The sequence below is a fragment of the Ischnura elegans genome, chromosome 11, assembly GCF_921293095.1.
Source record: "Ischnura elegans chromosome 11, ioIscEleg1.1, whole genome shotgun sequence".
Taxonomy (NCBI): domain Eukaryota; kingdom Metazoa; phylum Arthropoda; class Insecta; order Odonata; family Coenagrionidae; genus Ischnura; species Ischnura elegans.
In genome coordinates, this window is record NC_060256.1 from 29,674,449 (window position 1) to 29,699,752 (window position 25,304).

The following is a 25,304-nucleotide window of genomic DNA, read 5'->3' on the forward strand; positions in this document are numbered from 1 at the left end:
ATAATAAAAATTTAATTAATTAACAACCTTGGCATATTTCAACTAAGATTTATAAAACAGCTATGTAACACTCCAATAGTTGAGGTTCTTCACTTTCTTGATTAGAAAAATCTTTTATTTCACTTACTTCGCGCATTAATTGCAGTTTTCTACGGATATCAACCATGCCAACTGACTCACTTACCATTATTAATAATCACTACAGACATATTTAAAACATACAGCAGAAACGAAAGGGTTCATAAATAATATCATTTCTTGAGAGCATTTCTTATTGGAACTATTTATAAAAGTTAAATATAAAATCAAGAATAAGTTCATTCCATTGATTAATTAATAGGCAATATACTTCGATTTGATACTTCGTATTTACTCATACCAATTATGGTAACATAGGGACCATTTAGGTAACCTGCAAACCAAGGTAAACGAGGGAGTGAATGGACACCGAAGATTTCTTAAAACCAGGTACATTGTATTCTTACCGTAATTTGGAAAATTCCCCAGGATAAATAGAGATCTCTTTGATTTCCATCTTTAGATAGTTGATTGAGGTGGGTTTCTAAGGGTTCCACGTACTCCGTCGCGAGGTAAAGCACTTTGTCCGACTGAAATTGCAATTAATCAAAGAAAAAAGTCAAGGATTGGTCATAATCTTAACAAAACCGCATCTTCTTAAATAGATATTCACAGAACCAACCTCTAAACTATCCAAATACGTTAGAATGCTAGGGTGACGTAATGACTTTAATCTCTTCACCGCAGCTTTGGCTACGTCAAACTGAGTTTCGTTTCCATTCCTTATATCAAATACAAACACTGATACATCCTCACCAGAGCCCTGTGGGGTCGAGAGTTAGAATAAAAGAACTTGAAATAACAGAGGAGATTAAAAGAACAACCATTATCTATTTCTCGTGGAACAAACACGATCACGCAAATACTGAAATTCAATTTGCAATAAGATTCAGTTGAGTTTCATTACTAATTTAAACCATAAACCGTTGCCATACCTTTCTTTTCCCTTTATGCAAACTCCAAACACTAAATCCTTCTAGTCCTGGAACCGGATCACCAATTTCATACGGAAAGTCTTTTGAAGGATCACGCGCAAAGAAAGACCACATACTCATGCCATTACCCCAAGTTACTTCCGTTAAATTTTGTGTTACACATCTGTAGGAGAAAAATCCTTAAGAGAATTCTAGTCAATTAAAATATACCTCAACTACCCTGTCAACCCCGTTCCGTCATCCAAAAACAACTGCAGAAGGAGGGCGCAACAGAATTGGCAAGTTGACATTCGGAATCCGGTTGCAAGGATACTATTTAAGGAGGCTCAAACTGTAGGGGTCCTGTTGACAATTCGTACGCATTTCATTTTATCACCAAAAGCATCCGCATAGTAGCGCTGATAGGTAACGGTGTCTCGTGTGACGCGCCATTAGCCGAACGAAGTTTTTGTAACTGGGAGTTGGAAGCGAATCATCGCGGAAAGAAGTTAATTATATTTTTATCTGTTAATATGAATGTTTATAAAATACAGGAACCAGTTTCATTGAACCAGTTCAGTTACGTGCCATGTATTTCGTCATGAAAGTTGGATAGTTGTCTGGTAGCGTCGCGAGTGGTGATTTTTAAAAACTAATTATAATGCGCGCAGAGCGACAACTGTTCTAGCGCAAAGTGGGAATCCTCCAATGTAATGTTCCTGTCCGGGTGATCCCGCATTGTTTGTTTTGATTCAAGGTTTTGATACTTTCTCTTGTGTTTTTGTTCCTTGCGATCGTGTGGGTTGTCGCCTACTCATGTAGCGATGATTTGTCATTTATTCATGTGAGATTCTTTATTAGCATAAATCTACGACAATGTTGATCTTAGTTTCATGTTCGAGGTATAATTATTTCAAGTTCGTTATGTTTCTATAAAACTGTAAGTTATAATTCTATGGCTATTCAAAAACTCCCTGAAGAAGTTAGGTCTGCTATAAGAAGTGGTATTGCCATATCAAGCACTGCACAATGTGTTACAGAATTGGTGAGGAACTGTGTCATGGCTTTGTTTTGCAAATTATTTTTTGTTTATGTCTATTACAATTGTCATCTTGGGTAACAGGTGTTGAATTCATTGGACGCTGGAGCAACCTCGATCACGATACTTTTAGACATATCTCATTTCAAGTTAGAAGTAGATGACAATGGTAGCGGCATAGTGCTGGAGGATCTTCATCATGTTGGCTCCCGGTGAGGCGCATGTTATTGATGGTGTACCTCTTTTATCGTACCTTTTTGCCTAACATCATTGAAAAATAATGCCAGTTAGTGTAACAATGGTGGCTTTATAATTTTTTGTCTAATTTAAACCTGAAAAATTATTGTGTTTGTAATTGTTTTCCCCCTTTTTTGTAAGGTACTACACGACAAAATGCCGAAGTATTCAAGATTTGCATAATAATCTTAAATATAATGGTTACCGCGGTGAAGCACTAGCCAGCTTAAGCGAGTCCTGTGGTTTTCTTGTGATTGTAACTCGTCCCAAATATGGAGAAGCAGAGAAGACTTATCTCAAAGCGTTTACCCGTGGAAAGTCTCGTAAGCCAATTGAAACATCGACCGCTAGAAAAAGTCATGGAACAACGGTGACAGTTCAAGATTTTATGTGCCATGCTCCTGTCCGTCAGAAGAGGATCAATCCCAATGTTGATGTTGAGGTTTGTTTCTTAGCTTTTTACTTTGCTACGCATATTTGAATTATATTATTTTTTATATTTGATAGCAGTACTTGGTTATGACGTTGGGAGGCTACCATGGTTTCGATGCATAATTAATGGAAAGAATATTGGGTAAAAATCACATAACTGTAGGGCTAGAAATAAATATGTACATTTTAATGCCTTTTTCTGTGAACTATATCTGAAAAATACCTCAGGTTGATCCTGTGTGATACCATTCAGTGCACAGTGGTATTAAAAGTGAAGATGGTTTATTCCCTAAAAAACCTAATGACAGGATCCGTACATAAAGATTGGAGCTAGCAGGCCGACTGAATTGTGTGTGAAGGCCAAAAGCATTGGGGTAGGGGGACACTTCTACTTCATTTCAATGAGAGAGTCATCTGTTCTTTGTTAAGTACTGGTGGGGTAGTGTCTAGCTTGGCCATAGTCTTTAGAAAATTATTTTGAGAGGTGTTTACTTAATTAAAAGAGATATTTGAATCTGTTGCTTGCAATAGTTCATAGTGTCTTCTGTTTGGTTGGGATTGCAAAAAACTTGCTAGTCTTTTGTTATGGCCTTGATATAGTTTTACTTGCATTCACTACATAATAATGAATAATATATTAATAGTGTTATATTTATTCTGTACCAAATGTTGTTTAGTAATATGTACAATAGGATGTGAGATACTATTGGGAAATTCATTTCCAATTACTCTTTATTTTTTTCAGGAAATTCGGATACAAATTGAAGGAATAGCACTGTCTCACCCACATGTCTCATTTATTTTAATGGATGACTGCGAAAAATGTATTATTCGTCGTATTCCTTCTTCTTCATGCTCGTTAGAAACATTCACTCAACTTTATGGTCTAGAGATTAGCAAGCACCTTCAACCATTCGGTCCTTTTAACACTAGAAAACTCAATATCAGTGGTTTCTTAAGTACATCATCTTATCATAATAAGAGACTTCAATTTATTTTCGTGAATGGTAGACTTGTAAAAGGGACAAAGATACATAAATTGATAAACATGATTATGAGAAAAAGTGATGTTTTACGTGGAAATGGGCCATGGCAAGAATTACCTATGCCTGAGAGAATGAGAGACTTTTTATGGGTTTCCCCTCTGAAGAAGAAGGATAGGTATTGTGTTTTCATGGTTTTCATATCATGTCCTATTTCTGAATATGACATAACATTAGATCCTAGGAAAACTCTGATAGAATTCAGTGATTGGGACCCCGTGTTTGAATGCATGGAGAAGGCTGTAAAGTCATTTTTAAAAGAGCATAACCTTGCTTGTATTTCAAGTGATCAAGTGCCTAAAAGCATGCAAGGTAGTGGTCGCAGCCCTTTTTCTGTTATTGATGAAATGGAGCAACTTGAGAAAGAAGATGCTCTTGGCCAAAAACTTAGTCACTTTAGATGTCCAGTGGGTGCTAATGGTGGCAATGAAAAACATGTTGCTTCTGGAAAGAGTGTAATGAATATGGCCACAGCTATCCATAGCATTCCAGCTAAACGTTATCTGAATACTGTACTGGCATCTACCGTTGATCAAGGCCAAAATGTATGTGAAAATGAAGCTTTAGAGGATGTTGGTGATAATAATGGAGAGGACAGTACTAGTGAAGAAGAATCATCCAACCCCATTCTAAGTCTAAAATGTAGCAATAATAAAGTGAGAGAATTTGATGAAACAGAATTGATTAAATTTCCACTGTTACCCGAAGACAGTGAAAAGCCTTCATGTTCCATGGATAAACTAAGAAATGCCTATCAGCAGTATAATTCTAGGCCCTCTGTCCAAGACTCTGGTGTTGGACCTTTAGGAAGATTCAAGAAGTCATATCTTAAAAATCAAACCACTTCTCGTCATACTCCTGACGATATCCAGAAAATTATTGTGGAAGAGCCACCCCCGATAGTTAGAAGGCAAGCACCCTTGGAACACCGTGTTAAGAGTCTAACCAGCAGTAAGAGTTACAAAAGTGTTGGTGTCAATACATCAGAAATTGCTTTTGATAAATCCAAAACTACAGATACCTTTAGAAAAGGGGAATCTCTGTTGAAAAGGTTTGAATTTGACCCCAATGCATTAAATAACCTTGGTAAGGAAAGTCATTTATCTCCTGCAAAGAAATTGGTTGATGAAAACAAAATATGTTCAAAAAGTGCCCCCAGTTACTCAACCAAAGAAACTCAAACTGAAAGTAATTTTAAGAGTGCTAGGGAGGATATACGGAAAGAAAGCCAGAAAGTATGTCACATCATTGGTGAAGGATGGTTTGGGCCCAGCATTGCAACTGTTAACTCAAGACGGAGAAAATTTCAAGGAGCAAGTTCATATCATGATCGAGTCAAGGTACCGCGAGGGCATGATAATGGAGATCCAGAGGAAAAGACTGGAAATGGGGAAAAGGTCAGAGCCATGGAATGTGGAAATAATCAGGCTGAAAACAATAAGTTTAGTTTTTTTAATGTAAAAACCCTTGACAATATGCCTTGGAAGCAAGGTGATATAATGGACAAGCCTTCTATAAGAGGAAGGAACTTAAATAGTTTATCATCTCTCTCACATACCACAAGAAAACCTGATCTTGCCAAACTGAGCTTGATGAAAAAGCATTTTGAGAATTCTCAAGGTTTTAGAAATGTAGCAGAAACGAACATGCATAAAACATTAATCCAAGCCCCCAGACTTAGAATACAATGTGAAAGTGTTTCTGATGATCTTCAGCAGAGCTCAAGTTATTCTTTAAATTATAAATCTGCCAATGAAGCAGTGAATGAACGTGAGAAAGAAAATGCTGATGCAACATTTTTAACGTCTGAGGATTTTATTTGTCCTCTGAAGTCAGGGAAAGGATCTCAAGGAATGGCTTCCTCAAAATTAATCATTGGTAATGATACAGATGTTGATCCATCATTTTGCAGTCCCTCAAGTTTAATTGTCAACAGTTTAGGTGAATCTAGGAACAAAAATGGTGAAATTCTGGAGGAAGCTCCAGTTCTTGAGCCATACTTCCTCTCTCAAGTCAGTGGGATTTCCAAGCAGGTTGACAATATTAGTGATTCTCCACCATGCTTATTGAATGATGTATTTCATTCATGCCATCCTAATGATGGAAAATTTTTTGACTCATTGGTATCCAATGAAGAACATTTATCATCACTCCACAAAGAGGCAGCTTTTACTTCACATCCAAGAGAAAAACATCCCGAGAATTTTGATTCTTTGAGTGAAAAATCAAAAGCTTTTGATGAAATTCTGGAAGACATTGAAGTGGATAATCTGAAATCTGAAAAATTCCCTATTAATGTTTCCACTATGGATTTAAGAAATAAGTCTTCTAATGATAAATTGGGAAACACTTTCAACTTGGTCCCTATGTATAATTCAGATTCTGAAGATGATAATTCTGCTGGAAGTAATGAAAAGGAAGCTTTTCTTCAGACCTCAGGTTTAGCTATTTCTGAAGTAGAAGACTTAGAGAATGAAACTGTTGACATTGAGAGTAGTGTGTGTACTCTTTTGGATGGCAGTGCAGGAAAGGAAGGAATCATTAATAATGCTCCTGAGCCTGCTTTGAATGTTTTGAGCAGTCAATATTCTACAGACCTTTTTCATGACTTGGGGTCCAGTGACAGAGAAATTATGGGAGAGATTAATATGGAAATGGGTGGAGGAATTAATACTTCAAGTAGTATTGCAAGTTCAAAAATTTTTCACCCCATGGTCGTTTCCCTTGAGGAGCGTTTAAAGTCTCTGAACCCCCAAAATTTTGAAGTAATAACAAAAGATGCTTCCAATAAAATAACACCAGAAATTTCAGCTGCTAGAACAAGTGAAATGATTAAATCTCCATTCTTCACCGACTCAAGGGAATGGGATGCTGTCCTTTTAGACGTTTGTAGTAGATTAGAAACTACAGAAAAAGTGAGCATTCAGAAACCACAGTCACGCATAATGGATTCAAAAAGTGGAAAAGAAGTGTACTCAAACATAAGTGGGCCTGAGCAAAAATTTGTGATGTCAGCTCGGCCTCCTCTGTTCCCTAAAGGACTGTCACCTGTAATGCCTGAGGATTCTCCTCACTTTGAAAAGTTGGCAGATGGGTTGAGCACTATGCTCTCTTCACAGGAAGAAAGAAGTTTACATTCTGCCATTAAGGAGAGCTCTTTGTCTGCAGATGAACTTTCTTGGATTAAGTGGAGTAGCAACTCTCTAAGCAAGCTACCAAGGGAGCAATTTTCTGGGACCATTCCCTTGCAAGGTATGCTTTATTGAATATTGTAAATTCTTTCAAATGTAATGGTTTAATTTTTTATGATATTGCATATTAACATTGATAACTCTTTGTGACTACTAAATTTTATTTTAAAAATTATGACCTTTTTCGGCTATTAATCCATTATCAACTACATACTTAACAGCAATCCTTTCAAATAGCAAATATTCAAATCGTATTGATAAAGTGATGTCACATGAAGAGAGTTGTAACTGTTTCAGTCCAAAATTTGTATCAATAGTGCCAGTATTTTTTCTAGACATACTAAAAGAATGGCATCAAATATATAATGTATGTAACTGGATTTTTTGGCATTTGTCTTAAAGTAGCCATGTGGTTATATTTTTTCGTTGGTCATTCTCATGAAATGGTTTTGAGTTTATAAAGGAGCACTACAGATTTTTTGCTGTCTTTCAGTTCATTCTGATGTGCCTATGATAGCTTCCTTATTGGCTGAAACTGAGGAGAAAAAGTTAATTTCTGAGTCTGATATACTGAGTGCACGTATTGAACATCAGTCCAAGTCATTTGTTAGGGTTTTCAAGATGATACATCCCTGTACATTCTCCAAAGAGGTACTCTCTAATTTGAAGGTAAAGAAATTTTCTGTCCATTCATCTCTTCATTTCATTTGGTCCACCAAAATGAAATGAAATCAGTATATAAACAATTTATTTTTTGTGAACACAATGTTTAAATGCATGCATTTCACTGTGAAAACATGAGAGTAATATGTAAAATTAATCTGTGTGTGTTCATTTCAGATGATTGGAAAGTTAGATTGCAAGTTCATTGTGGCCAAGGTTAGCTTGGAAAATGGGAAGAGTTCAGATATGATCGTTCTGTTTGATCAGCATGCTGTGGACGAGAGAATACGTCTGGAAAGACTGACTCAAGGTATGTTGCTTGACTTCCTTTTCTAAATCATTCTTAGGCCATTTTTGCCTGCATAGATGACATATGTAATGAATCAAATGGAAGCTTTCTCCCAATGTGTAAAGTACTGGTACAAGGTGCTGGCTCTGGCAAATGCTGCCAGTGATGAACTGGATAAGTCATAATGCCTGTGCTGACACTGGCTGTTAGTTTCAGTGTTGATAAATCCATGATTTCAAATTGACATGATGTTTGAGAGATGAGAACTCAAACCTTTCTTCCTGACAAGTTATAGGCCTATAATTTTTTTGTTGAGATATGTTATTTTACAAAACTTATCATAAAATTGCTTAAATGTCATTGCTTATCATAAAATCCATGCTTAACGAAATGATTTTGCGTACATAGTTTGCAATAAGCAAACACCTTGTGTTCCTAATTAAATCAAAATAGGAGATGAAGCTGGTCATTTTCATGTTGTTTTGTTGGAAATGGGCCAAAAGTAACCATTTATTTTCCCTGAGGACTTAGTTGCAAAAACAGAGGTGCCGGGGAGAACCATGTCATCATTAAGTTCAAAATAAATCTGAACAACATTTAAATAAAAGCAGTGAATTTTTGGGAAAAGAAATGCTCAGAAAATGTGAAGACTTAATCAAGAAGCAGATTTGTTTGTTTTGTTGTATTAGGTTATAGTTGACCAAATGTACCTGTATGGTAATAAATCTCTCTCATTATATTGAAATTAAATCCCCTAGATGATGAAATTTAAATTTGGCGAGGATATTCTCTTGTTTGTGCTGTCTGTTTTACATGGACATTATCTATCATTGTGATTTATTAATTGTATCTGTTAATATATTTATCCTAATCCTCTGTCAGGCACAATGGATCTGACAGGCATAGCGCCACTTTGTTTTTATTTCTCTGTGCGACTAGGCGGCATAGACCCCAGGTGCTGATAGTAGCTTTTTGTTTTGAAACACTCTATGCAGCCTATCACTTTTCATAGTTATGCCGACAGAACAGCTGCGTATTTTTCAGCATAATTAATCAGCAAAGTAATGGCACAATAAAACAAAATAAAAGCATAATTAGATAAATAAGATAGCAAAAGTAAGAAAAACTGATCTTATAGCATTCACATGCTAAAATAATCACATGTAATAATACTTGATAGCCTAAAGAGCACGTTAAATCGCACCTTGCTGGATCGGTTCGTGGCCGTATGACGGTGTGTATAGGGGTATATACAAAGCAAATAAGGCATCATTTGACTGTTCATTTACACTAATAATGGTGCTTTAAAATTTAAAGGTTCAAAGGTTCACTACTGAGCCGTGCTAAGAGTTAATAATGTTTTTTTACATCAGTGCCTGTTAGACACGTTGCACCTGAACTCAGCAATGCCAATATTGCGGCTGATGGAAGGTTAAATATGATTTTTTTTTGCTTTTAAAATCTTAATTGCATGTGATTTTCTTTATTTAATTTTTGCTCAACAGAATACCAAACTCAAAGCAGTGTATTTGGTGATGAAAGTAAAAGTTATCTGAGGTATAAATCAGCACCTGCAATGCCTGCCTTTGAATTAATGTTGGATACATCTGAAGGACGTTTAATGGATAGTTTCCATGAGCATTTTCAAAGGCTAGGTCTAGAGTATGACGTGATATCAAGGAATGAAAAGGATGATGCTCATGTTATAATCAAGGTTAATGAAGTTCCTCTTTGCCTTTTATCCAAGGAGCTGAAAGAGGTGAGTTTTTTACTCTAATTAAATCATTTAAACTTGGTTGGGTCTCACATTCAGGCATCCAATCTAGCCGGGTCATGTTGTGTACATTTATTGCATTGAGTAATAATTTTTATTGTTCCTAGAGATCACATGTGTAGTTGACAATGGAAGTCGTTAAAAAATAATAATAATTACAATAAATAAGATGTCAGAAATAGTTACACAATTTTTGTAGTGACTCTTGCCAAAGAGCAAACGTACAGGGAACAAAAAGGGCATTAGTAATTTCTCTTCTGCGCCCTGCACTCTATATGCTCGTTGGCTTTCATGTTAAATTTCATTATGTACTTTATTTTATTCAAAGGAGCACTCTTCAAGTCCTGTGTTGATCTCCCTAATAACGTTAACTTAAATTGTTTTCTTTTGGAGTTCAGGTAGAATATGGACCACTCCATAGGCGGATCTAGAGGGGGGGAGGCACATGCCCGCCCCCCCCCCCCCCCAGACCCTTAAAAAATATGCAAGATACGGTCCCATTATCATTGCATTCATTTTGTATTACGAGGTATCCTTGTGCCCCCCCTCCCCAGAACAAAATCCTGGATACGGCCTTGCTTCTGCCACCCTCCCCCCCCCCCCCGAAAGAAATCCTGGATCCACCCCTGGACTACTTTTCAGTTTTTTAAATGGCAATCTTCACACATTTAACCTAATTCATCATGCAAAAACCCTAGCAACACCAACTACTCTGTCACAAGGAAATGGTCATGATTACTAGGCACCAGACTGAGGCACAGAACTAGCAAATAATGTTGCAAAAAAACGTCCTGTGTTACCGAAGTCAGTTGCAATAAGTGCTGTTACTTTCTGGCCAAAATTAACTTTTGTCTCTGCCAGGAATATATGGAGGGAAAGCTCTGTCCAATGCAAAGCACACATTTTACGTGGCGTTCGTATGTGCAAAATCACGTTTTCTACCGAATCAGGAGAATCCCTATGCATTCTTGCTGGCTGTGAACTCGCCAGCACATACTGCAGTGCACAGCATATTACTGTCATCACAAAGCTCATTGGCATCTGAAAGCGAACTAATTGAAGATGTTCATTTTACAAAATTTAGTCCCATGTTCTCATACAATTGTGTTTCTTCGCTACTTCACTTTAGTTTGGCAAGAATGGGAAAGGGATTGAGATGAGTGGCAAGTTTAAAAAGCATCATTGGTTCCCATTGTTTAGTACCTCTATGGATGATTTGTTGTCAATGACCCCCAAAACTACAATAATAATAATTTTTATTGTTCCTGGAGATCACATATGTTCCGGTGACATTGGAAGTCATCAAAATAAAGTAAATAATTAAAGTAATAGTTACAAATAAATGAAGTGATATAATATTTACAATTTTTACAGTTAAAAGGAAAAAGTTACAATTTTTGTGGTTGATGGGCAAATATTACTCAGAGCCCAACATAAAATCCTTCAGGCTATAGTAGTAGTTTTCCATTAAATATTTTTTCAAAGCATTCTTGAATGGTGTAGGTGGAAGACATTTGATATCATACGGTAGTTTGTTGTATATTTTTGATAGGGAGAAAAAGGGTCATTTTTGGCAGAAAGTGGTAGGGTAGTCTTTGAGGTGAATGTCATTGGTGGTTCTGGTAGCGTGGTTATGTAGAGAACTATTTTTTGGAAAGTATTCAGGGTTATTCTTAACAAGAGGCCCAGTTGAGTATGTACAGTGATGGGAATGTTAGAATTTTCAGATAATTGTAAAGAGGTAAGCCAGGTGATCGCATAGAAACTCTGGCCATGGCTTTCACTGCGCGTTTCTGCAAAGAGAAAACTTTGTGGCAGCAGCTAGCATTACCCCAAAAGATGATGCCATAAGTTAGGTGAGGATATATTTTGGCATAATATATCATCTTCAGAGTATCAATGGTAGTTACTTCAGCCAGCTTTCTTGTAATAAATATGCCAGTGGATAGTTTATTCATTATATATAATCAATATGTGATGACCAGTCAAGGTTGTCAGTGAGGATAACACCTAATAATTTTGTTGAATGTGCCCGAGAAATTGCGTGAGGCAATTCTGTAAATATTATCCAATATATCTTTCAAATCTCCCCAACATTTTTTTCAATGGCCCTATATGCACAGAGTACTTCCCCGATATGATCATTAGTGCTCTAGTGTAATCCTCTTTTTCTTAAGTATATTATTCATCTATAGTCCTTCAAGAGTTCTCATGAAGGCAAATAGCATCTCAAGTTGACCAATTTCAAATTGATAACCCATGAACTGTCTGTAATTTTGTTAATTATTAGCGATATTTGTGTAGCCTGCTTATCTGAAGCAATGGCCAAAATTTTTTATTACAATTAACTTAAGATTTATTTTTTTTACAGACAGGCCCAATAGGACTCAAAGAGCAAGTTCATTCTTTGATCAGGGAGCAAGTGGAGCATTTGTTGGTGACACGAGGAGTTGGTGTATTTTCACCTCAAACTTTGAGGGATGCTATCAATATGAAGGCTTGCAGAGGTAGGTAAATTAGTGATGATAGAAACAAAAAGTGAAATGTGCATGTATCCTCATTCTTGAAATTTCTTGATATGTTGCTAATGATGATTGGTTAAAGCAAATATTCACTTGCTAATAATAATGTGCCTGAACTTAGCTGTACAATTACTTCACATGCAATTTGCATGTTTGAAGGAAGTTGGTACGGTCAGAATGGACAATAACATCAATGGTTATTTGTATGGATGTATAGGAAATTGATTATCAGATTAGGGGACAGGTGTGCATTAATGTCAAGGATAAATTAACTCAACCATGTCATCTTGTAAATATCTCTAATAGTAGCATTCAAAGATTTATATTGAACTGAGAAATATATGCCAGATAGAAGTTGATTTTTCCTAAGAATATTAAAAATAAATAAAAAGAAGATAGTTTCGATGTCAAAATATAAATTTAACCCACTGCCTTTACATGTGTATTTTGCCACTTCATTTTACTCAAGACATATTCACTATTTTTTGTCTTATTTAAAGCTCCTAGAAGAACCAATGGTGGTATTGAAAAAAACATTTTGGCCACTAGTATGCGTAAATGGACACTTCTGGATCCATTTGTATGTTCTTTCCAGCTTCTACTTTAAATTCTACCACCAGGCTTGACTCCAGCCAGAAACCCTATGTCATCAGTTTTATATTTCGTGTTATCCAACATTTATTATATCTATATGGATTTAATCAGATGCATTCTATTTTATATAAAACTCCACTTGGACTTACAGAACAATTTTTCATCTTATTAAGGTGCTGTCAAGTTTGGGGATTCCCTCTCTGATCAAGAATGCCGCTTGTTGCTGAGGCAGCTATCAGCTTGTGACACCCCTTTTCAGTGTGCACATGGGAGACCCTCTATGTTCCCAATAATTGAATTAAAGCAGTTAAATAGGTTTGACACTGTGGATGAGGAGGTATGTTTCCCTTCAAATTCATTCTATTGGCTATTAATTGGCTTGTCATTGTTAATTACTCATCCATTCCTCAACATTATTTTTAATTGCATATCTTGTTAGATATTCCTCTCGCTTGTTGTTGATTCCATGAATATTTGTGTTCATGCATTGGTTCATTATTCGAGCTGCTTGTTTCCCCAATTTAAATACCTGTACTGCCCGTAATGCTTTCACTGCAGCATGATCTGCTGGTGTACTCCTGCCCTACAACCTCTGTGAGGGCGAATTTACTCTTTAACCCTAGGTGAAATTTCTTAGAGATTATTATCTTGTGGCCCAGTGGTGGAGTATTACGCTGCTTTATTAGGCCAGAGCCAGAGATGTGGCTGCCCCGTATTCCTAAATATTATTGATATCGAGAAGTTTTATGGCACAGATAGCCCTCTTGTGGTGATTGCATAGTTATCCCATGTTTTTGGACAAGGTCATGGTGAAGCAAAGGATGATTAGTTTTTCTTATGTTGCAGAGAAATAAACCACGCATATGGCGTTTGAAAAAGATGATGGAATATGCTGCAGCTCAACAAAAGAAAGTGAAATGTGTATCGTGACTCGACCCACCAAACATAGTTTTCTTAATTAAATACATACTTGTGAAACCTCACCATCTAAATGTAAATAGTTCATATTTATTGTTAACATTTGTTTTCCTGCCACTTTCAAAATCATGTTAATTCAACTTCTATGTTAATTATTTGTATGTTATTTATGAGCTCCAGATTGTTTTGTTTAGCATTTCTTGTTTGAATTTATTTTATTCGAGAAAAATATTTTTCTGCCAACTTTAATTTTGTGATTAATATTTACACGTTTCCCTGGATTGCTTGATACATATGTAGTAACTTCTTGAAATGCCCTTTTTCCTTATGAAAGGTACAAATCCAACATTCCCCTATGATTTCTCAGTTTCAGGTAAAACTGACAGCGTAGCAAGTCATGTCACATGTGTATGGGATACAAGGCTGCCTACCCAAGGCATACCACCCTTTCACATGGCCACTTGTAGAGTCATAGCTTGATGATCTGAAGCTATCCCCACATGTAATTCCTGCCAGGGAAAGGAAATGGTTCCTCAGTCTACTACGAGATTTCAGATCTCTAAGAGAGCAAAGAATCCAAAAGGAGGCTGATATTCATTCTAAGCATGGGAAACATATGAGACTAGCAAAGATAAGCTTTATGGCCATCTGGTCCTTATCTATCAAGGACAGAATGTTAGGGTGAACGCAGAAAGGACCCTCAGCTTCCTTAACCAAATTGGGAACTTATAAATTTACGTTGGGCATTAGGATGTCTTGTATAAATCGAGTCATGGTGTGTGTGAAGGCTAGTTATAAATATGCATCCAAAAATGGTATACTTATTCATTATACACTTTACATCAATGATCAGAGCATTACAGGCTAATGTTTTTTTATTATCACTGAATGAAAAAGAATCGTCCAATCTCTAATAGTAATTCATGTTCAAACTGATGGTTTGAGGCTTATCTTTGTGAAAGCGATTCATTATGAAAAATGAAACAGAAGAAACTTTGTGCTATCACATGAATATTGGTTTCAACATTAGACATCATCAGGTGAGCTCTCCTCCCCCTATCTTCTTTCTACTGTATGACCAAGTTCTTCCCCCCTCCCTCATCTCAGTTGACCAATCCGGTCAACCTAATTGCCTTCCTCCCTCCAAGCCTGGTATAAAATGATGTGATGGACCTCTGTAGAGTTCACCTGATGATGACATCTAACGTTGAAACCATGGTCATGTAAATATTAATGTGAAAGCACAAAGTTTCTTCTTTTTCATGATTCATGTTCACTTAAAAATACTTTAAAAATTCGAAATTTGAATAGCATAGAACTAAATTATCGAAAGGACCATCTGAAATACACCAGCAGCAAGTGGGAACATAAATAATATAATAAACCTAAAAGAAGTTTTGCTGTCACGTGACAAAACATCGAAACCTCTGCTACTAGTAAGCAGAAAAAAAGCATCTCAAAATAGCACAACTTTGTAAGTGCTATTTTGAGATGAAAACAGCCCAATACCAATAGGACATTAAGGGATTTGCAGCAAGGGTAAGTAAAAGATTCATCTAGCACAATGGATATCAATTTAACCAAAAGCACACCAAGATCTATTGTAAGAATATAATATTACAGTAAAACCTCTCTGTATCGTAACAGAGGGGACCAAAATTTGGGCAATTGGATGTATGGAGGTTCACTATAGAGATGTTTCAGTGATAGGCACCATTTTTCCATATCCTTCAGAAATGAAAGGCACTACAGTCTTTTAACCCTTTCGTTCCAAATGTACAGTATACTGTACATCATATTTATTGTATTAATATGTGCGTATTTAGACTCTTGTATCTCTTTTGAGCATTTAAATAATATCTTTAGTGTTTTGTTTACCGTGCAACGTTGTTTCCATGCCACCAATTGCGATATTTATGGAATCAACAATAATAAACAAACAAGATGGCGGAGAGGAAGAAGCTGCGATCAAGTAAGCCCATTTTAAATTTTTAATGTTTTTATATGAAACCCATTTATTCTTTGATTCTCTAATTGAAAATTGTTAATTAAGCATATAAGTAATATTTGAAAGTAATAGAATGTTTTTAAACTGCATCAATTTTGCATATTCGTGCCTGAAATATGCATGTACAGTATACTGTACATTAGGTCTCAAGTGTTGTTGATGTTATGATCGTTTTGGGGAAGATGTAAAATGAGAAATGTTTTAGTAGTGAGATTTCGGTTGTCTTTTCGGATTGTTTTCGTATAATTATTGAAATTTTCAATGACTACCAGAATTAATACTTATATCTCAAAATTAATAACTATATAAAGCTTATCGGAATAGGTTTGTTGATCATAAAATGGTTACATGGGCACGGTCTTGGGAAATACCTTGTATAAATTGGCCCCAAATATAGAAGCAATAGTAATTATTGATAATTGGTTGATGTACTGATAAATGAAACTAATTGCATTTCTTTCACTTGACACAAGTTAGTAAATGGGAATAACAACAGAAAGGCCGAAAAATATTTTAAATGCTGATTCATTATTTTATCCTCAACTGGTTGAATTTTTTTTTAACAACAGCATTATTCAAACCACAATGTAATTAGAAATGCAATATTTTCTGTTTTTCATTTTGTTTACAAAGTATTTTTTGTTTCAAAATCAATGGTTGTTCGAGTTAGTTTGTGGGTTTGTTGACAAATACAGAACCAATACATTAGGGTATGAAAAAGATAATCAAATAATTATTTTTAATCACTACTTTTCTCAAACTACATACATACATGACACATGTACTGAACTAATTTTAAAAAATGCTATTTACAGTGAAAATTGATCCAAATGATTCAGAAGAGATTCTCAGGTTGATTGAGGAAGGAGATGAATCTGATTGTGATGAACTAAGCGATGCAGAAGAATGCGTGCCTCAAGTATGCTTGACTAATAAATATAATCGTGTTGGTAGGTAAACACTATTCTTGTAAATATCAGCATCTGTATGTGATTAGTGAATATGCATATAGATTAGATATTTTTATCCTGAGATAGATTGAATGTGTCAATGTGACTGAAATTTTGTTTCAGGAGCAGATGTATCTCTGCCAAACAGTAATGAGGTCGAGGAGGTATGCCAAGATGAATCAGCTGTCTTCAATGACGGTGAAGCTCTGGATGGAAATATTTTCAATGATATTGCATTGACCCAGCGCGCTGATATAAAATGGAGACACAGATCATTAGTTCCATTTGAGGCTTCCTTCGAGACAAACCATAATCAGGAAAACTGTGAGAAATTAGCTCCTTTGGAATATTGCTTACGTTACCTACCAAATGCATTGATTCAGGACATGTCCGAGAAAACAAATATGTATGCCCTTCAGCATAACATATCATTTAAGCCTACCACTCCTGATGAAATTAAAACTCTGTTAGGTCTGCACATAATGATGGGTGCTCTAAAATATCCTCGGGTTAGAATGTACTGGGATAGTGCAATAGGTGTTGATATTTTCAAACATAATATGGCAAGAGATAGGTTCTTTCAACTAAGGAACAACCTTCACTTAGTAGATATACTCAAAAAACCAAAAAATACAGACAGGTTTTGGAAGGTGAGGCCAATGTATGAAGTCATCAGGCAAAGATGCTTAGAGCTGGACCTAGAAAAGAAGCTTTGTATTGATGAGCAAATAATTCCTTTTCGTGGACACCTGAATGTGAAACAATATGTGAAAGGAAAACCTTGTCCATGGGGCATAAAAATATTTTTTTTGTGCGGTAAGTCAGGGCTGGCCTATGATTTTTTGATATATCAAGGGAGTACTACAGAGATAAATCCTTCAGTACAAAAGATGTATGGTTTAGGCCCAAGTGTGATTTTGCATTTATGCAAGAGGGTTTCCTTGACTGGGCATGAGTTGTATTATGACAACTATTTTTCTTCATATAACCTCTTACAGGTTCTAAAGGCAAAAAAAATATTTGCTGCAGGGACGATTAGAATAAACAGATTTTCAAATCCACCTGTTATTTCTGACAAGGAAGGAAAAAAAAGAGAAAGGGGATACAGTCAAGAAGTAAGTAGTCTTGATGGTGATGTTGTTGTGGTGAAGTGGCTTGATAACCGGGGTGTTGTGTTAGCATCTAATTATATAGGAATTGGTGAAGAGGACAAGGTAAAGAGATGGGATAAAAAGAGCTCAAAGTATATTGAAGTTTCTCGACCAGAAATAGTGAAAAGGTACAACCATGGTATGGGAGGCGTCGACCTTTTGGATCAGCTTGTCAGCCTTTACAGAATTTTCATTCGGTCGAAAAAGTGGACGTTGAGGATGATTTTTCATGCTCTTGATTTAGCTATAGTCAATAGCTGGCTAGAATATAGAGAAGATGGGAAAAATTCTGGCACACCACAATCAAATATACTGGACCTACTAGACTTTAGGCTAAGAGTAGCTGAAGGGTTTGTTAGGGCAGGCAAACCGATACAGGAAAATAAGAGTGGTAGGCCATCAAGTGACTCATCCCCAGTATTTGCTAAAAGGCAGAATTGTGAAAAGAGACCTTTTAGAGAAGTCCAGTTGGATTCAGTGGACCATTTGCCTGAGCATGATGGGAAGAAGGAACCTACAAGATGCAAGCAGGTTAATTGTACCCAAAGGTCCCACATATTTTGTAAAAAATGTGAAGTTCACCTTTGTATAAACAGAGGGCGAAATTGTTTTGTGAATTTCCACAAGTAACTGAGTTTAAAAAACTAAAAACTGAATAATAAAGCTAATATATAGAATATAATGTGAATGAATATAATTTTTCAAATAAATATTACTTCTGTTGAATGGTGCAAGGCTATTTTTATTTTTGATATTTTGTCTCCGTTTTCTTGTATCCTGAAAGTATGCAGCACTTGATTCCAAATGTACAGTATACTGTACATTCACTAACTTTATTATTTACTGGCGAAATTGCATGAAACTTGCTGAAAATCTTTGAGAGGGCTCATATATCTAAAATATGAAAAGAAAAAATTTTTTTGTCCACCCAAATTAATTCAGGTCTGAAGGGGTTAAACAATTACATTTGTGTTTACATGCATGCATTAGTGAACATGTATTTATTATTATGATTACAGAAAGCGAGCGCTATCGTATGATTTGAGAGAAAACAATGTGACCTCTCTTAATTCAAGTCACTTAGAATGATTAGGAAAGTTGGATACCTTTTTTCTTATTTACTGTTAGGTATGCTCTCATATGGAACAAAATGGCCACAACTAATGAATAATTTGAAACTTACAGCACATTAAAGGTGTATAAGAAAAAAATATAAGGGTTAAACATATCTGAAATTGTCATTCCATGTATGTAATCGCGGCTGCATTAATGGTCTATAATTGTCTCAGTATGATTTGCAGAGGTATAAAGGTCGCTCAGGGTTGTCTCCTTGGTATGATGAGTGGAGGTTTTGCGATATAAAGAGGTTTGCGTATAAATTTGCATGTAAATCTGATGGGACCGCAGGTGTGGTATGGAGGTTTATGACATAGAGCTTCACTACAGAGGTTTTACTGTAATAATTATTATAAGAAAAAAATAATCACAACTAGAAACTCATTTACATGAGATGGTTCAATAACAACAACTTCTCTCTCCTCAAATATTTATTGCAAAATCATTTCAAAGCGGCGGCCTCCCTTGACCCATCTTCCATTTTAAATAAATAAAAAGCACACAGGAAGGAATAAAAGTGGTTATGGCAACAATATATTTACAAAAACCTTAACAATTTTCATAAATTTTTTTTGCAGCATGACAATAGGCATTAAATGCATAAACACTAAAACCCATTCCTAAATTGTGTGCCAATTAGGTGGATGAGAATCATTCAGTACAAAGTTGAAGTTTTCAAGTATTGGAATTGACAAGTTCTCCATTAGTTAGGCGGTTCTTACTCCTGCAAGTTATCTGGAATTCCACAATTTGTCATCCTGTCCTTAAGAATAGCCATATAATCCACCATTAACATTAAAACTTCTCTTCATCTAAACCATGCTTAAAAAACATTAATATAGGCACGCTATCCCCATCAATATCACGATACTCCAGAAGAGCCACCATACCATCTATGTCCATCGATTCCCCTGCAAATGGAAAATTAAATGGATAAGTACATGAAATGCAACAGACAACTCTTCACATTGATTGGGGCATGATATACCATACACAGACCTCTTTACAAAACAGGAAGACACTATGCAATCTACAAATCGAATCACAAACGTCTATGTATTAATTGAGGATGGATCAATGGCATGTGTCTGCTCTGATTTCAGTTAGGTTCCTTGCACTAGGTGTCAGTCCCAGGTCTCTCATTGGGAGAGTCCAAATTTCATTCTCAGAGTACAATGAAAACTTAATTGGTCAGATGGTGATCATAATTCACTCAACATATGAAGTTAAATAACCATCAGTTTTACGAACATAAAAATTAGCAACACCTATGATCCTTTCCTATGGGCAATGTCAGTGGCATATCTATTGGGGAGGGGGGGCAAAGGGGGTTAATGTGCAACTAATTTGCACTAGATAGAATGGTTTTTTTTCTGACCCCCACTACTGCTAGAATTTTAATCCCGACTTAGCCACCCCTTTTCCCTATCCTAGATCCGCCACTGGCTAATGGGAAGTCAAATGCCAAATAAGCAACTGTAGTCAGGCAGCTAGAGCACTCTACTTCCATGGAGAGGGTCCATCTCTAAGTCTCCTTTGAAGAATTTTTTTCCTTAGTTTCAATTTTTTTTACAGAAGCCTGCCTCAGTGGGGAAATTTTTTCCTTGGCACTTGATGAATCTGATACTTTCACAATGAGGCAGCTATTGTGTTATGCTACATTCACATCCATACAAGACATGTGTTACCACCGCAATTTTGTTACAATACAAGCCAAGTTTACAAAAATGATTGTTGTGGATATTAGTGTTTACAATAAAAAGGTATTCTGGACATGACAATGTCCTGGAAGGGGAAACCTATCCAGGCGGGACTCAAAAAACTATGGCCTTTGGTTTGGTAGGTGAGGACTTATCTGACAAATGAGCAAAAGGGAAATTTACTAAAATAACGCAACTCCATATCCCTGGGATGCATATGGCATGAGGGACCACTAGCTGAAAATACACTTGAGAATATGTAACTGTGGAAGAAGAAACACATCCTTGCTAGGGTTTGGCCTCTCCAAGGAAAGTTTCATAAGCTGTTAACACACAAAAAAATTCCCAAGTTAGTTTGGATTAAAAAAATAAAATAGTGGTGCATGGCAGGACCTAACAAAAGGAAGACTGAAGTGTGAAATAAATGCCTTGAGAGAAACGCGGACTCTGGGCTCTGTGATGAAGGCAGGTACCACAGCCACCGGACTACCATTGCAGCTGCTATTTTACTAAAGCTTTGATTTAAGTACTTTTTGACAATCAAATGCTCCATTATCATAGTCTAATTTTCAAAAGCAATTAATGATTTCCATTAAGGTATTACGAAAACTGCCAAAAAATGTCAAGTTATCTCACAAGTGATTGCAATGACGACATTCATATTAAGGGCAAGAGATAGTAATTATGCCAAAGAAAAGATTTGTACCTGGTTTTGGCACTAATTATCGTTTTACCGTTTCTTCTAAAATATGTTTCCGATTCAACTCTCAAAATGCAGAGGCAAACTAAAATCACGCTATGTATCCACAGTATTTAGTATGATTTTTTTCCCCAGTGGATTTTTTTACACAATTTGTGCATTGCGGGTGACTCCCGTAAAAGTTATCACCGTGGCTAGTGCTGGTATACTTAAATCAGTCAAGAGCAACCACGTTCTATGTAGTCAAAGTTCGCGCCTTGCTCTCCATGCACACTGTGCACACGATTTGGACTGCTCCTGGCATCATATGCTCAGTAGTCCATACCACCCTTACCAGTATAATCCTCTAATTTCCACAGGGGAGAATGATGCCTCAGAAGCTTAACTGGCTAAAGCACTCGATCGGAAATCGGGGGAACAAGCACATTTTAAGCGAGAAAACTGGTTCTGAACCAAAAAAAAATTATCTGAAATGAATTTAAAACAGAAGATTTTGAAATACCAGGTCGGGAAAAAATTCATGCATCATTCCAGGAACTTGAAATTCATGCATAATTCCTGAATTCCTTGATCGCTTTCCACTCTACAAACTAAGTGCCTGTGCAAGAAAGGACCTCAGAGGTGCATGGAGGTAAGGTTTTTGCTGTGAATGAATTGTTTTCAAGTGGAGGGGGCTGCAAGTAAAAATAGAACTGAATTTTTTAAGGCCAAGAATGACCTGAAAATATCTTACTTAAGATACAAAGAAAATTATTCTATCACCAGTTTCTATTCTTCATACGACATTCCCCCCATCCATTGTAAACCACGATAGGTAATCAAATGTACCTTTCCACAGTAGGGCTTCTCCTTCTCAACAACACTCTAAAACTAGACCCCGATGTAAACAAGTGAAAAAAGGTATTGACATTAAAAGATATAGTACGGGTGCTGCTGAAGGTATGAGCGTGCGATCCCATTCTGTCAAGTTAATCCTCAGTCTACCACCAATTGCAGTGTAATTTCCAATAAAAATTACTTATTGCAAAAGCTCAATGTTAAATAAACACAAATATGCCAATAAACAAACGTGATTATGAAACTGAACTAATAAAAAATCAAAGGATAACATCAAAAATTAACAAAGTAACAGGCTAATAAGCAACCATGTAAGCTTTAAGGCTGTGTTCAAAAAATATAAAGCCTCATCAATGAGAGGCCTACATTCATAGAAAAGCAATAATATATCAATACCAGTCTCACTTAAATGTACCATAATTGAAAAAAAAAGAGCTATAAAACACCAAAACAATCCATCCACTCCTTAGGTTGCAGTGAAAATATAGATAAACCAATGACCTGATTTTTTAATGCTTACCAGTAAAAAATTGAAGATCCTTAAACCTGCCAATGATGTCTTTCATTGCCTTACTCATATTGCTCTTGAAAGATTCAACCTCTTCTGGGTTCTTCTCCTCCAACTTAGCCACAAGCCTGTAAATTATGCATGACATGATTAGAATGATAAATGAAGGAAAAGTACATCACTTCCATAACCCTAGTGGAAATGTTTTATATTCATGAGGATAAAATAAAATGGTTAACTTCCACACACTTTTTTATTAACGAACTAAAATTTTAATTAATAATAATTGAATTAAAAGTTTATTTTCAGATTGACAGCTAGGTCTAGCCATCTCTAGGGACAAAAAGTACCAGAAACTGTACAACAAGTTACATTACCATGAAATGTCAGCAGTGGCAGAATGATAGAAACCGCACCACAGCAAAGCATACAAAAATATACAACTTCCTAGGAACCCACGACATTTCTCCGGAAAAAGTCATTTCATAATATTAAAACTATCCCAATTATGCACTGACCTAAATCAACAACTTACTCAGTAACAACCTCCCTAACAATAAACCCTTCTGCAATTCTAAAACTAATTCAGAATAAAGACTTGTAATACCTTCCATACTTTGCCATAATCTGTCAGCTACTAATAAGTCAAATTCCCATTCCACATTTTTGATGGAGAAATGAGATAAGAGCCCAACTATGTACAACAATAAACCGTCAAGTTATCATACTCGTCTCGCAGCCCAGGAAATTGTGCCTTGCAGGTGCACTCTATTGGAGGCTCAAGTGCACATATTCCATTCCAAAGTCGTAAATAAAAGTCTGGGAGGCTATTAGCAGGACTCTACATCACAAAACATCTAAAGGCTCCCTGCTACCCTAAAAAAATGCAACCTCTCTCATTTCCAAATTTCTCAGGTATGACCACAAGAATCTCAGAAATAACCTTTAGTCAGGTGCATATGGATTAACACCTGGAGTTAATAATCTGCGAAGATAAGACACGCCGGAGTTACCATCCACAACAACATACGATCAGTGGCGTATCCACGATTGTGAAAGATTTCAATGCTCTTCCGGGTTTCATGGAAAATACCACATGGCAAAGCGAGGCCTTCTCCCGAAAAATTATGGGATTTTTGACTTTGACAACTTATTTTTAGGACTCAAAACAGTACCACTATACGAATATTTATAAATTTATTTCTTGAAGCCACCGTCGGCGTTTCTTGGCGCCGATTTTAAATGCTCAAAGAGTGCCCCGAGGCTACACCAATGCACTGGACCACCTTATTAATTTTCACATACTTCTAAAATCTCGAATGCTCGTATACTTATGGGGTAAATTTAAGTTTCAATCCCAAAGGTGCTACACTCCATAACACTAATCCATAAACACATGCCAGGGAGACAATACGAACAGCATCATCCAGTTACAAAATGGCTAATAAGGCGAATGGCAGAGAACTAATACAGACCGAACCTCAACAAAAACGGTTAACGGGTCCGCATACAAGGTGAATTGAGAGCGAAGCTTTTCTCGAGTACTGCAACCACTAGACGAACACAATACGTCACCGGATAGAACTTACTTCTTCATATAGTCTTTGAGGTAGAGTGTGTAAGCCTTCTTGTCGTTGAAAGCGTAAGTCTCGGCTAGACGATGGTTCAGGACAACATCAACTCCGGACTCGACACCTTCATCGGTGGCTTCCAAAGCTTCTTCGGCCGAAGGATTGGCACCTTCCAGTGTAACGTCACCGATTTTTCTCGTAACCAACTGCAAATGAAAGAGCTACCATGAGATCCTGAGCAACTTTCCTACTCTATAAGAACTTACGCTCGGGTAAATAACAACATAGATCACACTTTGACATTTGACAGATGGGAGTAGGTAATGACATTACCAAAGCTCAATAAAATTGACCTTTAATACTACTTCATCTAGAACTTCCGAAAACAAAACGTCAAATTGGGTAATTGTGGTGAATCATATGCGCGCACACTCGAGTAATACCGAGTATGCGGTGACAGATGCACAGTTTCTATTGCATGTTTTGCTACCAGAAATAATACAAAATTACATCTGGCTATTAGTACATGCAGTAATTGATTATTAATGCATCACCGCATTTTCTATGACTTTTCACACAACATACCTTTCCAGTAACTTCGTATAAAACGTTGTCTACGAGCTTCATCTTATACGTGTCAGAGAACATCTCATCTCCTGCGAAAAGAAAATTACACATGAACGCTAAGAGTGCACAATAAAAATTTCACGAGCTTTAAACTTATAACTACAATAGGCCACGGTGGCCTCTAATGCCACACACACATTTTCTATATTTAAGACATTTACGGGCATTTTAGTCGACCAATATGGTAATATAAATACAAACAAATATCACGATGAAATATCTAACCAGTAAAAATATCCTTGTAGATCCTCATTTTGGAAGATGGGCTAAGATCCGACCACAATACTTTCACAAGTACCTTCCACCGCGACAGGGGCCGGAAAAGGCCTTTCGTTTGTAGAACACGCACGAAATCGGAAGTTCAGTCAAATGAAAAACTGTAAATAAAATTACATATGCAATTTTGATATTTGTATTGCGTTATAAAATTATACCATTCTTT

General features: G+C 36.3%; 4 protein-coding genes across 6 annotated transcripts in view; 2 read left to right on the forward strand and 2 right to left on the reverse strand.

Moving 5' to 3' along the window:
• The window catches only part of LOC124167757 (N-terminal kinase-like protein), a 28,706-nt gene extending 27,426 nt beyond the window's left edge, over nt 1–1,280 (reverse strand). For 2 of the 3 annotated variants that reach the window (XM_046545772.1, XM_046545770.1), the window contains exons 1-3: nt 1,014–1,280; nt 701–841; nt 486–608 (exon numbers count right to left, since the gene is read on the reverse strand). In XM_046545772.1, coding sequence (XP_046401728.1) covers nt 486–608; nt 701–841; nt 1,014–1,133 — 384 coding nt within the window. In that variant the 5' untranslated portion in view covers nt 1,134–1,280. The remainder of the gene's footprint in view (nt 1–485; nt 609–700; nt 842–1,013) is intronic. The other variant, XM_046545771.1, reaches the window with a different exon arrangement.
• Nucleotides 1,281–1,681: 401 nt separating this feature from the next.
• Nucleotides 1,682–13,943, forward strand: LOC124167898. The gene is made up of 10 exons (XM_046545963.1): nt 1,682–2,037; nt 2,116–2,243; nt 2,410–2,710; nt 3,446–6,995; nt 7,428–7,603; nt 7,775–7,907; nt 9,392–9,645; nt 12,032–12,167; nt 12,950–13,113; nt 13,623–13,943. The coding sequence occupies exons 1-10, from the start codon at nt 1,948–1,950 to the stop codon at nt 13,704–13,706; spliced, it is 5,016 nt and encodes a 1,671-aa protein (XP_046401919.1). The 5' UTR covers nt 1,682–1,947; the 3' UTR covers nt 13,707–13,943.
• Nucleotides 13,944–17,542: 3,599 nt separating this feature from the next.
• LOC124167599 (piggyBac transposable element-derived protein 3-like) lies at nt 17,543–18,433 on the forward strand. Its single transcript, XM_046545579.1, has one exon. The coding sequence runs from the start codon at nt 17,543–17,545 to the stop codon at nt 18,431–18,433; it is 891 nt and encodes a 296-aa protein (XP_046401535.1).
• A 902-nt stretch (nt 18,434–19,335) lies between these two features.
• On the reverse strand, nt 19,336–25,235 carry LOC124168468 (translationally-controlled tumor protein homolog). The gene is made up of 5 exons (XM_046546729.1): nt 25,088–25,235; nt 24,821–24,891; nt 24,254–24,441; nt 22,677–22,792; nt 19,336–19,830 (listed from the first exon to the last, which is right to left on the reverse strand). The coding sequence occupies exons 1-5, from the start codon at nt 25,113–25,115 to the stop codon at nt 19,715–19,717; spliced, it is 519 nt and encodes a 172-aa protein (XP_046402685.1). The 5' UTR covers nt 25,116–25,235; the 3' UTR covers nt 19,336–19,714.
• Nucleotides 25,236–25,304: the final 69 nt, after the last annotated feature.